Genomic DNA, 15,404 nt, shown 5'->3' with positions numbered 1-15,404 from the left:
TGAACTTAACTTCAATTTTTTCCCCTTTTCAAACTTAAATGAAAATAAGCTAAGCACAAACCATTCTTCTAAACTTAAACTTAATTCTCAAACACACATTTTGGGTTTGGGTTGGGGCTATTTGGGAAGACTTGAACTTAAGTTTAAGTTAAAGAAATGACTTGAACTTAAGTGAACAATTTAAGTTAAGTTTATATAAGTCCATAAGAACAAGGCCTTAAAGTCTTAGAGCCCGTTCCAGAACACCTTCTTAAAAAATAAGTATTTATTTTACATTTTTAACTAAAAATTAATGTAAATGACAAATAATTTTTTGATTTTTTTGCACCGTATTAAAGATCTCAATGAGATCTTTCAAATAAAATCCATATTGCATATTTTTATATTTCAATAAGTCCGTCATTTTTGAGCTTGAAATTGCCTTCTTAAAAAATAAGTACTTATTTCACGTTTCAAAACGGGGCCGTAATACAGTTTTAATTGAAGCTTAAGGAGCAAATCATTTTCACAAGCAAGAATTAGTTAGTAAACGAACCAAGTAGCTCGCGAGCTTGAGTTTTTGTCTTGTTTAGTAAATGAGTCAAGCTCTCCGAGTGGAGCTCGCGCGTTGTTCGACAAAAGCTTAGCTCATTAAAAGAGGCTTGGCTCAATTAAAAAAACTCATTTAGTAAATGACTAAGTTCGGCTCGTTAAGGGCTTGGCTCGTTAAGAATCGAGTTGAATTCGAGCTCAATTTTTTTGATTCGTTTAATAAACAAACAGAGTTTGAGCTCGATAAAACTCGGCTCGGCTGATTTACGGCCGCAGTCTCGCAGCTATAACTGTCAATTGGTTGGGAGATTTGACAAAGATTCCATCTTTTACCACTGTGCACAACACATTTTGTCGAGCTAGGGCTGTAGAAACTGCAATTTTCCTTTCCATCCATTTCCCCAAATTTTCCTTCCAATTTCCATCTTCTACCACTGTACACAACACCAATGGAGATTTACAAAACCCTAGAAATCACTCAAAACTCCCCCACCTCCCGCGTTTTGAACCTCCACCTAAACCGCCCCTCACTCCGCAACGCTCTCTCTCTAGACTTCTTCACCGAATTCCTCAAAGCCCTAACCTCTCTCGACCAAAACCCTGACGCCGCCGTCATTATCCTCTCTGGCAACGGCGATCACTTCTGCGCCGGCATCGACCTCAAAGCCCTAACCTCGATGTCCGCCGCAGTCCAATCAACCGACCGCGGCCGCACCGCCGAGCGCCTCCGGCGACAAATCAAGTTCCTCCAGGCAAGGAAGGATGAGCCCGAGTGACTGCGCTACTAAAGTTTCAAAATTTCTTCGTAACTGATGAGTTTTCAGTTTTCCCGTACAAGTTTTAAAACTATACATATAGGATTGCCCATTCTAATGTTTTCCTTTAAAACCTAACACTCCGTCGACGGCCGAGGGATGGATTAGGCCGAGTGACCACCCTACCAAGTTTCAAATTTTCTTCATACTCTCATAGAAATTTTGAAGCGTGTCGAATGATTCTGACTTTTACATAATCATAGAACACTAGCTCCTATATCTTTACATGGATACATGAAGTGCATTTATGTAGTTCAGGCTTGGATGGATCAAGAGGCGGATGAATCCGGGTGACCGCCCTACCCCAGTTTCAAATCTTCTTTCATAATCGTAGTAGTGTTCTTGTGAAAATTTTAAAACTATATAGGATCGCCCGTCCAAGGTTTTCCTTTATAACCTAACACTTGTCCATCCAAGTTCCATGTGCCGTTTTTCTCTTGTCCCTTTAATCTCTTGTATTCTTTGAATTTTATTTATAAAATCTTCTTTTGCCGTTCAGGGGAAAAAAAACAGCACTTCACATTTTCATGTCGAATAGTTCTGACTTTTAGATAATGATTGGATGGGGTATTGAGAAGGGGCATTAGTTTTCCCCCTCCTAAGACCGTGGGCCCAGGTTATCATCTGGTTTGGCAACCAAAAAAAGGAAGGGTATTAGGTCTCCCCTTACCAGCTAATACCCTGCAGGGGGTTTATTTATGGGTGGGTTTTGGGACCCGTTTGAATGCGGGATAAGGATTGGGGGTATTAGTTATAAAGGTAATAAGATAGTAGGGGGTATTATGTAAGGAGGGTGGGCCCACATTGATGTGACGGGAGATTAAATAGTACACTTGGTTTGGACGAGAGATAAAATGGGAGGATAAGATTGTTTTGTAGTTGAAATGAAAGAGAGATGGGGTATTATCCGGTGGTATTATGTAATAACACCCTAGAACCTCTCCATAAATAATCCCCCTGCGTAGAGTATTAAGGGGTACAAAAGAATCCAGGAGTTAGCTAATACCCTCAGCAAAATGTGTTCCCAAACCATGGCTTAACCATAGGCCCACGGTCTTAGGAAGGGGTATTACCTATGAAGCACCGACACTTCTAGACGTCGAAGAATCGCAGTGTCAGGACACGGGGACACCTCGGAAATACGTACGGGATATGCCACGTGGCGTGTCCCATATTTTAATATTAAATTTTGAGGGGGACACGGCTGGGGTCAAACTGTAATTTTTTTAAAATTTTTGTGGGCCAAACTGTAATTTTTGAAAAAATTGGGGGTCAAACTGTAATTTTTTTAAAAATTTTGGGGCCAAATTATAATTTTTTAAAAATTTATGGGTGCTAAACTATAATTAATTAATTATTTATATAAATAAATAAATATACACGTGGCGTGTCCCCCGCCGTGTCTGTGTCCCCATTTTTTTAGAATTTCCGTGTTCCGGTGTCGGTTTCGGTGTCCGTGTCGGTGCATCATAGGGTATTACTAATACCCCTTCGGTAGCCCCCATCCAAACAGGCCCTTGGGGTGTTATTAGTTAATACCTCCGGATTAGGCCGAAATAATACCCACTCTTCCATTTCAATTTACAAAACAACCTTATCCCTCCATTTTATCCCTCATTCAAACCAAATATTATTTTATCCTCCCATTTTTAATACCTCATCCAAACGAACTACTATGTAAGCCCCCTTCCATAGACATCACATCAATGTGGGTCATCTCTTATTAACCAATAGCTCCTACTATTTTATCCCCCTCCATAAATAATACTCTCAATCCTTATCTCGGATCCAAACGAGCCCTTATTTTCTAATAGATATATGGATTCGTGATGTACATTTATGTAGTTTTGTATTATAGGTTGTTAAAAAATTATGTATTGTAGTAGTTTTGATAGTATTTTTACTGTTGGTAATGGCATAATTGACACCGTTTTTTCAACTATTCAAACTTTAATTTTTTTGTAATGTTTGTCTTCCCAACACTAAAATTATGCGTCCGTCCTTGCATGCAGGATGCGATCACGGCCATTGAGAGGTGCCGGAAACCTGTGATCGCCGCCGTCCATGGTGCTTGTATTGGTGGTGGAATTGATATAATTACTGCATGTGATGTGAGGTACTGTACGGAGAGCGCATTTTTCTCGGTGAAGGAGGTTGATTTGGGGATTACGGCGGATTTAGGGACGCTTCAGAGGTTGCCAAGTATTGTTGGGTATGGGAAGGCAGTGGAATTGGCTTTGAGTGCACGGAGGTTTTCGGGGTCGGAGGCGAAGGAGTTGGGGCTTGTTTCTAGGGTTTTTGGTTCTAAGGATGCCATGGATGAAGGTGTACAAGCTATTGCTGAAGGTAATTTCGTGTTTTTGAATGATTCATTACGTGTATTTTGAGGTTCAGTTAATTTTGGCTGCTTTATTTGTCGTTTAAAAAAATACGTAATTTGGCATTTTCTCTCTTTTCACTGTACTTAAGCAAGTTCTTGTTTGCCATTCTGAGGTGAATGGCTGAAATTTTTTCCCATAGTGTTGTCTTTTTCTCTGAAGTTGCCTAGTGTTTTGATGTCGAACTTGCGAACCAAACAAACCTTAATTGCTGGACCGGAACCGACAACTGGCTGGACTGGTGTAGTTTTTGAATATGGACAAACCGAAAACCTCGGGTGCGGTGGTCAGTTTGGCTGGGAACTGGACCGGTATCACCCCTACCGCTTGGTACCCTAGAATGATGCTGGATGGAATAGTAATGTTCTTGGAATGCTCATGAACACATTACAAATGGAATCAAGTCATTCCATTGGGATTTGGGACTATAAGGAATGACCATTCAATTCCTTTCCAAAATCATTCTAGTTAACCAAACACTACCTTATAATGTACAACTTTCCTTTTATACTCTCTTACAACCTGCAAATGTCAAGTTCCTGTCTTGCTGTCGTCTTAGCAATTGTATTTTAGCACCGTTTTTCATCTGGGCCTAAATCACTTTGGCCTTGGATGGACAACTGCTTTGATCAGAAACTTTTAGTTTGTACTTATTTTCATGCTTTTTTTGATATTAGTACCCTAACAAGAGAGTTTTATTGTTTATCTACACCAGCAAGTATGGCAGCATTTTTGCAAGGACACATTTCAGGAGTGAATAGATTATTTATATGGTTGCTTGCTTAATAGAAGAAGTGACATTGCATTAAGCTCAGACTTGACTGAAAACTTACCAAACATTGGCACATTGTAGACCAAACAAAATATTATCACCTTTAGACCAAGTCTAACACGAGACAGATGTAATGGTGTTCACATTAGCAATGTGTTTTGATTGATCTGCACCATGATTGTGACTTAATTCAATGTTGAAACTGCGAGCCAGGAAAAAAAGAAAAAGAAAAAGAGGCACCTAAATGGAAGTACCGTTCTGTTCTGATTGTGACTTAATTCAATGTTAAGTACCGTTATGTTTGACTGTTCTGATTGTTATATTGCGCCCCCACCCCCCCCCCCCCCCCCCCACCCCCCCCCGCTCCCTTCATTTTATGATTGGAAGTACCGTTGTAGTTCTTACATCTAAGAGATGGTTATGTCAGAAATTGCGGCCAAGTCTCCCCTTGCTGTTACCGGAACAAAAGCAGTTTTACTGAGGAGTCGGGACCTAACTGTCGATCAAGGGTTGGATTATATTGCCACTTGGAACTCTGGGATGCTTCTATCCGATGATCTTGTAGAAGCAACGGCTGCGCAAAGCCAGAAAAGGGCACCTTCTTTTTCCAAGCTCTGATCTTGTATGCCTACTCCATTGCAGGTTTGAGCTCTTTTTTACTTGCAACGGAGGTGGAATTCTACACTGTATTGGCTTTGTGCAGAAAAGGGCACCTTCTTTTTCCAAGCTCTGATCTTGTATGCCTACTCCATTGCAGGTTTGAGCTCTTTTTTACTTGCAACGGAGGTGGAATTCTACACTGTATTGGCTTTGCGCGGAAAAGGGCACCTTCTTTTTCCAAGCTCTGATCTTGTATGCCTACTCCATTGCAGGTTTGAGCTCTTTTCTACTTGCAACGGAGGCGGAATTCTACACTGTATTTTGTAATAAGAATGTTCTCTCATCTCTGTATCAGCTTGTGAATACCAGTAATCTACTTTCCTTGTTACATAATCTTAAAACTTCCATACCTTTGTGAGCCCAAAAGTGGGATCAATCTTACAGCAAGCTTCAAGATTTTTCTTTTCCATTGCAAAATCATACCTAGATTGAAGGATTGATGTGAAGAACTCCACTTTTTCCCCTTCTTTTGGGCATGTAATAAGATAACTCTCCTATGGCAGAATGACTCTCTGGAGATGCTAACAGTAGTTTTCTTCCTTAATAAATATAAAGTGGCCGGTTGACATGATATGATAAGTACTTCTGCATCAGATAAGTAGCGGATATCTTGCATAATGTTAATTAGCAGAAAACCTATTTGTGCAGGGGTCATTTGCCTCAAAAGTGTCTCTGCGATCCACTTGCAAATTGGATGTGTTGGTTGTGAATATGAAACGACTTTGAAACTTTTGAAATCCTTAATGGAGATTGACTTGTTTGTTTCTTTTAACTGTAGTATTGCCTAATCTACCATTATGAAGTGCGAAGAAAATTTGTTGGCTTAATGCTTAATCTTGCCAGGCAAACGACGACGAATGCCCTTATGTTCAAACTTATTTGATTTTGTTCACTCTCCGTTAACAAATGACGAGGGTGAACAAAATTTGAAAAATCCTCCCTCTCTTGTTGGTGGAGAAAGTTTGGGTAATACTATGAATTCTGCACATTTTTAGCTAATAAGAGTGATGATATTGTTCATCACCATGAACTAAGCGGGTGAAGAAAATCAAACTACACAGACGGTGAGAAATGCTCGTATGTGTTCTAAAAACTTGATTCCGTTTCTTTGTTGGGTATTTCAACAGAAGCTTTGCGACCGATATCATGATTGAACTACCTTTTAGAGGCTTCGTTATTTCATCCTTTCGAATCGCAGATGGGTTTTCCGTCTTCTGGGAGTGCACATATATTGGGATCCCAGATCTTGCTTCAACATAGCTGGAGCATTGCATCAGTGGAATGTTGAAATGGGGGTTTTTCGCAGCCCGACCAAAATTTTAAAGTTCGATTCTCAGTCCAGTCCACTTTTTTTTTTTTTTTCCTGTTCCTCCGCTCATTTTGAAACAGGCACAGAGAAACTCACAAACCTGCCCATTATGATGACAGGAAATTACTGGACTACAGAAGTGATTGAAGAGAAAAAATTGACATAAGACGAGCAGATGTAGCATTTGGACACGGCCAGTCTACTTTCTAGACGACCCAATCCACAGCCCATTGGTTTTAGCAAGCAATCCCATTAGTGCAGCGCCCAAATATGGAGAATGTAGCTATTTCATTTTTTGATATGAAAGGCAATTTTTTTATTTATTAATTTCTGAATATGTTACAAAGATTAATGGGAATAAGGATTTGATGACATCATAGTCCAAACCCGAGACCCAACAGAGTTACAAAGCTAGGAATAATCCTATGCCCACTCGAGACCCAAATCTGAGATTAGTAAGAAACCAATCAAGAATATACCCTTTGGAACAAGCCCACACCTATAGTGCCCAGATCAATACAAACAAAGGCCTCAATGCCCAAATAGAAAACACACCTCAAAAAATGGGCCAAGCCCAGCCCAAACACCACTTCCTATAACCCTAAACCCATCCACGGAACACCCAGGCCGCTGCCCGAAGAACATGCCATCGACCACCTACACCCAGGTTCACCCACCACAACCAGCAAACCCTAACAAATGTAGATATTTCATGGCTCAAGTACAATAAAGTTCATGGTTGATTAGGCCCTGTTTAGTGCAGCAGCACAAGGAGCCCAGGGATACAAAACCTGACAATAGAACCACCACCAGAACCACCACCAAAAATATGTGGATGGACAGAACTGCTTCATAACCTATCCAAGCGATTTTCCCAGCCAAAGTAAAAAAAAATAGCCTATCCAACGGCTAAGAAACGGCATAGTTTCAGCCAATTCAGCATTTTGGTCAATCTACCTTCAAATGTCCGTAAAAATACGGTGTCTTGATCTCATCCAGCCCGCACTTCTGAATCTTGCAGTGCGGATCTGGACTTTAGGCACCAAAATATAGCTAGGCCAAAATATGGCTTTGAAACATCACATCTTTAATTTTTTTTATCAAACAATGATAAATTTTTTATTATTTTCAAACAATGAAAATTTCGCTTCAGCTTTAGTGATGCTTTTACATGATCTATTGGTACTTGATGGACCGTGCTTCTAAAAATACAGGTTTATCCATGTATTTTCTGTAGCCAATATGTCAGTTCATTTTCTCTACCTCTTAATTCAATTCTAAACTCTCTCTCTCTCTCTCTCTCTCTCTCTCTCTCTCTCTCTCTCTCATCTGTCTCTATTGTTGTGACCATCTCATTACCTCTGTCATCCACAATTCAGTATGAGATCATGTCATCATGCTCACTGCCCATGATCTCATGATTCCGCAAAACTCGAATAATCTCGATTAAGACCACGTTCCCACTGAACGAAAATTCCGACTCCGCCCCACCCCTATAGGGAAAAACAAGAAATTAACCAATCCAAAAGCTTCGTAAAGCACCCATCAATGAATCGAGTAAAGCTTCCAAGAAACGAGGGCAACAAACATTCCTTTTTCTAGGTGTAATAAAAAGTGGGGCTGGGTTTCTTCTTCACATGGCTCAAGATCACCATCACCCACCCCATCTTTGTTGTTTTGTTGCACAAAATGACTCTTTGCTTTTGGATGAAGAGATGTATATAGATAGGAAACTTCTTTTTGTGAGTTGCCAGTGTGGCCTGACGTTCTAAAAAGTACAACGGCAAATTTGCTTTTTAATTCTTTTTCTACATTCATGCATACATGCATGCAACTGTATATGTACATAAAAGTACAAGTTGTGTGTACGATTAGATGCGTGTACTTAAAAGCATGAGATTCCAACGAAAATAGTTACCCACAAAATCTTTTACGTAAAGATTTGTATAACTAAGAATGTTGGTTCGGTGGTTGAAAACTCAGTATTTGGTCGGACAAAGCTAGAGCTCGAGTATTCATGCATAGTCTTTTTATTGGTGTTAAACATACTCTTAACATGATCTATCTACGAACACATGGTGGGACTTTAGTTTTGGCACTGACGCATTCACATAGGTGCGGCAGATAATTCCGTACAAATACCGGTGTGGTGTGACGGTGCAATGCTCCCTGACGGAGGCGACGAGGTACCTAAATGCTCATTGCTAATTAGTATGCCATCTTTCAAATAAAAGCAAAACTTGGAAACCATTCTTGCAATTTATTTAATCCATCTCAAATGGGTTTCTTTTTTTTTCGAGAACCAAATTGTTAAATTAACCAGAAAATTCCTCAAAAATGTCACTACAATAGAACTTCCGGTTCATGTCAGTAGGACTCGAACCAGTAAAAGAAAGTTCCAATATATTCCAATATATCTGGGCATTTTAGGCCCACTGTTTTGGGCTTTGTTTGTCCCCCCGAGTGTTCGTGAGCTTTCATTATATTATTCCGAGTTTTTAGACTCATAGGTGTTTTAGGCTTTATCCATTTTGATTATATTTCAATCTTTGGTTGAACTCCCCTTTTTTATTCTTAATAAAATGTTATTTTTGCCGATAAAAAAATAATAATATAAGAGCACCATTAATACTAGACCAACTCTTGATTATGTTGCAAAAAATGGGTCCAGTCTTTATAGGACAAGCAGTCGAGAATGGACATCATACCTCGCATAGTAGTACGTTTTATTAGTTTAAATAAAAATTACCATCATTAAAATAGGATCTCTAATTCATATGAGCGAGACTGAACCCTTATCCACCAAATTAAAGAGCGCCGGAATCACTAGATCAACTCTTGGCCGAGGTTTTAAATAGTGGCAGCGGTAGCAGTATTGTCGCAAGCAATAACGGGAGTATCGAGTGATTTGTAGTGGGAAATGGATTGAAACGATTGTGGATTTCTCAAGATTATTTTTGGCGCCAGACCACCTGAAGGCAGATACATATTGGTACGTATCAGAAATTGGCCGATACGGGGTGAATTTTTTGTAATAGCGGTATACACCGGAGTGTAGCAACTTCGGTAGGACGAAGAATAGTTATGTAAAGGCCGACACGCTGCGTAGCGGCCGATGTTTAAATCGATCCCTTTGACATCTTGCAAATTAAAAAGGCGTACAGGTCTTTTTCAAAAAAGTGGCAGTGGTATTTGTGTGAGGGATAGGGCAAACCACCATATCTATGACTGGTGAAATAGTAGTTGTGCTCTTCTTTATTGTTCCTCCTCAACTCTCAATTGCGTATCATTTACGCCGATAATGGGGGCCACTGCCCACTGGTATATGGGGTTACCCATTGATGAAGAAAGGCAGCTACTTTTGTGGTCATGTTCTTTTTTTTTGGGGGTAGATGAAGGTGCATTAAAGAAAATTACAAATTCGACCGGTTGATTGCTCGCCAAATATCCCAGCCGAGATGAATGGCAGGATCGGCCGCTCTGCACCGGCGTTGCAGGCATCCCTTGTCCTATATCCCGTGGGTATTTTGCTCCATTCAAATTGATATTATCTAATAAAGATAAACCACGCCCCATTAAAATGAAAAAATATTACTCCACGAAAGTTAGCTGTTTACTTTTTCGATTCTCTCTTATCGAGATGAAATAATAATCCACGAAAATTTAACGCAAAATTAACAAACGTGAAAGAAATTGAATAAATACAAAATTCAAAAAACCCTGAAAGCTTTTAGAGAAACAAAGCCGGATGAACTTCAGTGTTGTTTCCCAATGCATCCGTGGACTTATTTGCTAGTAGATGTGTCGGGTCATGATCTGCTCAAAGGAGCCAATGAGGTACGCATTCAAGGCTAAGATGGTGATTCTCGTTGCCTTCTTCCCGCAAGAGATTTGGTAATCGAAAGGGCATTCTACAGGAGATTTATGTGGTCATTTACTTTACAGATATGTGGTGTGTAATATATAGGCCTAGTCACTTTTGAGGTAAGGGTTGTTTGATAATCCAAATTCAGTACTCCTTTCGTCCCATAATATTTGTCCGGTCAGCAAAACGAGGACTATAAAATAATGTATTTCTTTCAAAAAAAAATTCAAATTTTTTTCATAAGTTAAAAGAACTCGTCAAGATTTAGTAAATTATTGAATTTTTTTCCCAACTTTTCTTACAAAAATTGTATTATTTTTACGTCTCCGCTTTGAGGACTGGACAAATATTATGGGACGGAGGGAGTATTTAAAACTGAATGAATTAAGTCAGTTGATTTGTCTTGGGCACCGTGTATCTCACCGACAGGGTGGCTATTGGCGGGCATGGTGGTTGTTGGAGGTGTTTGTGCGGTGCCGCGGGTGGTTTCTGTTTGGATGGCGGGCAGCAGCTGTAGTAGAAGGTTATCAAATGGTTAGGGTTTTGTTTTGGATTTTCTTGGAATAGGCCTGGTCCACTTTTATGGCTTAATTTATTTTTATTTTTATTTTTATTTTTTTGTGCTTATTGTATTATCTGAGCATTTTAAGTTCTCAGGAGTTTGGACTTTAATCCTATAGGAGATTGGGCTTTGTTCCCAAATGGATGTATTTTTCAACCTTTGGTTGATTTTCCTTGTCCCTTTTCTTTTGAATAAAATGTTATTTTTGCCGATTAAAAAAAATTAATTAAAAAAGTTTGATAATCATATTTTATAGGGAAATGATTTTGCCACTCATTTTTTTGTTAACGTAACTCCCCTGTAAGTGTATTTTTGGTGCAAAAATACATTTGCAGGAGAGTGACGTTAACAAAAAAAAAAGTTGCAAAATCAGCAGCCATTTTATATTACTTGAAAATTAAGTGCCTCCTAACTGTATGATAAAAATTTTGATAAAATTTAAGTAGTTTTAACTGAAATAATGAGTGCTTGAATTCAACCCTTTCGGTCTTCCCTCCTCCACCACTATCCTTCACATCGCCTCCACTACCATTGTCTACATCACCACCACCACTCTGGCAGCAAGTACTAGGGCGGCAAACGAACCAAGCCGCTCGCGAGCGGTTTGCAACTCGGCTCGTTAGTGGCTCGTTCAAGCTCGGCTCGGAAGTTAAACGAACGAGCTAGAGCCGATTTTTTCAGCTCGTTTTGTAAACGAGCCGAGCTCGAGCTAGGATAAGCTCGGCTCGAGTCGGCTCGCGAACCGGGATATATATACTTAAGTTTATGATTTTTATTGTTATTTCATAATTTGTTCTTTTCGTTTTCACTTTCTAGTCAAGCGAGAGCACAAGCACATCAGTACATCCCCGCTCCATAGGAAAATGAAAGATATATACCTTCACAATCAAAATATTTTTGGTTGTATTAGGCCTATGCGAGGATATATATACATTTTTCGTTGGTTCATTAAGGCTCGTGAACAAGCTCGAGCTCGAGTCAAGCCAAGGCTTGCTCGGCTTGAGCTCAACTCGTTAAGTTTTCACTGAGCTCGAGCTCGAGCTCGTGTTCGTTAAAAACTTAATAAACAAGCTTGAACACCGTAAAACTCGGCTCGGCTCGGCTCGTTTGCAGCCCTAGCGAGTACCACCACTACTATTACAGATACCGCCGCCGCCGCCGCGGTAACCTAATTCGGACATCTAATTATTTAAAAAGGAAGGACCCTTGAAATCCGGGAAACAAAACAAAGGAGCAAGACAGCTAGCTCCAAGAAAACAAACCTACCCAAGCAAGAACTATAATACTACACCAAAAAAACACAACAGCTAGATTAAGAAAACAGAAACCATTGCATTCTGAAATTCTCTGGGATACGATCCCCAGATATATAGTAGCCAAATGCTTATTCTCATTTGAAGGCTCCCCTGCCCGCCAAGCAGAAAAACAGGGGACAGGAGAAGCTACCGAGCACCCCTACAAAGCGGATTGCAGAGCGGCTGATTCGACCGTTCATCTCGGCACGAACAACTCAGATTGAATTTGAGTATATACAAATCTGAACCATTCATTGCTCGGTTAAGATCTGAGCCGTCGATTGCCAAAATGAGCGGCCAGATTGGCACTCTTCAGGGGTGCTCGTCAGCATCCACATTCCCAAAAACAGGCCCTAAGGTCAAACAAACCACAAATGTGTGTGGTTGATGAAGCCAGACAGATAATCTCAGGAGTACTTTTCCCAAAGCTTTCCCCTGAAGCAAACTGGCTATTGCGCAATCAATCTCAGCATAAAACAAGGCCTAGCAATACCATTCCTAGAAGTTAATACAGTATATATGTTTATGCTTGTATTGAAATTTTACAAACTTGTAAAATAAATGTTCAATGGTTTGTTTATATAACTTAACGATCGAACAGAAACTCAAACTCGAGTAGCTTAAATTAAAGTCGTTTACCAATTACAATAATACTATGTATCCCTTCAGTCTGGTCATGCGAAACAATCGGCCCACAAGAGTTAGAGAAATGTATATAATTGACTATTAATGAATCTCGCGTCTTTAAAGGAATTTTGACGAAATTAATTTTGAAATAGAGAAACTAGAGCCTCATTTGTCTAAATCAGAATCCACCGATAATCTCCTAAAGGAATTTTCATCATTAAAGAATACCTAGGTCAACTTCTGAATCTATTAGTTATTATGAACTTTGAATTTTTCTCCCTCTTGTTCTAGAAATTCTTCTTCTTTTTTTTTTTTCTTTCTAGGATAGGATATATTTTGTTTTGCTTGTTCATGTTTCTGTATCTATTGCTTGTTTGAAACTGAAATAATCTCTAAACGTGATTTTTTTTTTCTAGGATAGGATTTTTTTTTTTTTTTTTTTGGATAAGCGATAGGATATTTTGTTTGTTTTGCTTGTTCATGTTTCTGTACTAACTTATACATAAAATGCACATGATCGATATATTATTGTAGCTTGTAGATATTTGCGGGAAGCATGATATATAAATTTATATTCCTTAATGTGAAGATATATATTAGCACGGCTCAATTTTGAAAAATTTATTACGGTGGAAAAACCCGTTGTTTGTTGGCCTCCCAACTAAATATTAAAATGCACGTGTAATTATAAATAAATAAATATATATATATATACACACACCCGCGCGTGCGCGAAAGATACACCATTAGATCACATACATAATTCAAAACGCGTATATTAGGATCGGTAAATGTATTCATAACGAAAATACCATCGTTCAGTAGTTATTATATAGACGGGACTACGTAGAGTATGTACATACGTACTGAATGGACTACGTAGAGTATGAACATACGTACCGGTAGCATGATATTTGTTTTATAATAATTTCTTCATTTCAAATGAAGGCATCCACCACGGTGGCATGTTACATAATAAAGGGTTATGGCCTACGGTCCAAGTGATTCCAACAGTCAGTTAGCATTTTTAATGGTCTAGATTTGTTTTGATACTGCTACCGGTAATAAAATACTTTTACCGGTATGTACTAAAAGTATTCAATAGATCTGAACCATTAATTGTTAATATGAACAATCCAGATTAAACTGTACACCTTTCTTTATAGTCAATTGCAGAAAATCCAGATCCATAAAAGAAACTGAGGGTAATGCTCTGTTTAGTTTGGATTTTGAGAAAGATTTTTGGAGTAATGAGTGGAGATAGAGAGATAAAGAAATGAGATCGTAATAAATGGAGAGAAAAATTATAAGGAGCCGTGACCCAAAGCAAACATAGTCGAACCGCAGTAATGATAAGAACCGTTCAATTTGTTTCTAACATTATTTTCGGGTTTCTTCAAAAAAAAAAAAAACCCAGCTCATTCATACATCTGTAAAGACTTTCAAACATTATTTGTGAAAACTGTTTTGCAAATAATTTGCAAATAATTTTGTTGTAGGTGTGTTCAAACACCCACAAGATTTGACCAAACCATCATTGATGGATTTTATATTGCTTTTAAGAACCACAATTTTGGTGGTGCAAATGATGGCCTCGGGAAGAAAATGGGGGCATAATCATAAAATGATTGGCACATAGGACTTCCTTTTCTTCTCTCCCATCATCTTCCCTTTTACTATTTAATTATTTCCACAAAGGGGAAAAATAATTCCACATGTATTGCGGTTAAATTAAGCAACATATTAAAGTACTACTAATATTCTTGAAAGACAAACTAAGAATGTCTGATCTTGATAATTTATTTTAGGTGATTAGAAGAATATTGCAAAGGCAGCTCCTTTTTTTTAAATTGTCTAACTGATACAACACGAAAAAAGTACGAGACGGTTGATGTCTTTCACCCCAATACAGATATCGCCCGATGCACATTCTGTTAGAAATTTTATATTTCCTAGCAGCTCCTTTACTTCATGGAAAATATTTTATTGAACTCATCTTTAGTGATTGATTAGGAACTTGGCCTGATTAAAACTTCCACTCAATCATGTATAAAGTTGTTTTTTTTTTTTTCTAAAGTTGTTTTTTTCTTCAAAAGTCAGCACCACATGATCTAACCCCCACTTTAGAAAAACTCCCTGTATGTAATTATCAAATTCTAGGGTTTTCAAATGCTTCAAAAGAGGGGAAACTCACATGGGGTTAAACTAATTTTTGTGAAACACAATTCCCATGAAGAAAAAGACTAGTAAGAGATAGAAAGTCCACAAGTCATACGTCATTAGCTTTCTTGTTACCATTCTCCAGTGGAACATGTTAAGACAAGAAAAGTCGTCTTGATCAGCTCAGTTACGTAATTTTTCAAAATACTCTGTGAAGTCATTTTCAATCCTCACACTGTACTCGTACTTTCAATCCTTGCTCGATCTCGTGAATTTTTCGTAGATTTGGATGTGTTTTAAATACACTTTTCCACTTCCGATTCCGCTCACGACTTAGGTGACTTGGGACTTTGAGATTATCCCATGTCTTGTTTGTGAAAGTAACAAGGGTATTTGAAGAACACCGTGTGGTATCGCTTTCGTGTACTTG

General features: G+C 38.7%; 1 protein-coding gene across 1 annotated transcript; it reads left to right on the top strand.

Moving 5' to 3' along the window:
- The first annotated feature begins 847 nt into the window (after nt 1-847).
- Nucleotides 848-5,658, top strand: LOC131311440 (delta(3,5)-Delta(2,4)-dienoyl-CoA isomerase, peroxisomal). The gene is made up of 3 exons (XM_058338909.1): nt 848-1,283; nt 3,359-3,692; nt 4,924-5,658. Exons 1-3 carry the CDS (start codon nt 981-983, stop codon nt 5,112-5,114), a joined length of 828 nt encoding a protein of 275 aa, XP_058194892.1. The 5' UTR covers nt 848-980; the 3' UTR covers nt 5,115-5,658.
- Nucleotides 5,659-15,404: the final 9,746 nt, after the last annotated feature.

The sequence above is a fragment of the Rhododendron vialii genome, chromosome 12a (assembly GCF_030253575.1).
Source record: "Rhododendron vialii isolate Sample 1 chromosome 12a, ASM3025357v1".
NCBI lineage: Eukaryota > Viridiplantae > Streptophyta > Magnoliopsida > Ericales > Ericaceae > Rhododendron > Rhododendron vialii.
This window is presented reverse-complemented; position numbering and strand designations above follow the sequence as displayed.

Bases quoted from the DNA above. Each gene is read 5' to 3' on its own strand.
- LOC131311440 (XM_058338909.1), top strand. From the start codon at position 981: ATGGAGATTTACAAAACCCTAGAAATCACTCAAAACTCCCCCACCTCC. The intron at 1,284-3,358 runs GCAAGGAAGGAT...CCTTGCATGCAG, and splicing joins GACAAATCAAGTTCCTCCAG to GATGCGATCACGGCCATTGA. The intron at 3,693-4,923 runs GTAATTTCGTGT...TGGTTATGTCAG, and splicing joins TGTACAAGCTATTGCTGAAG to AAATTGCGGCCAAGTCTCCC.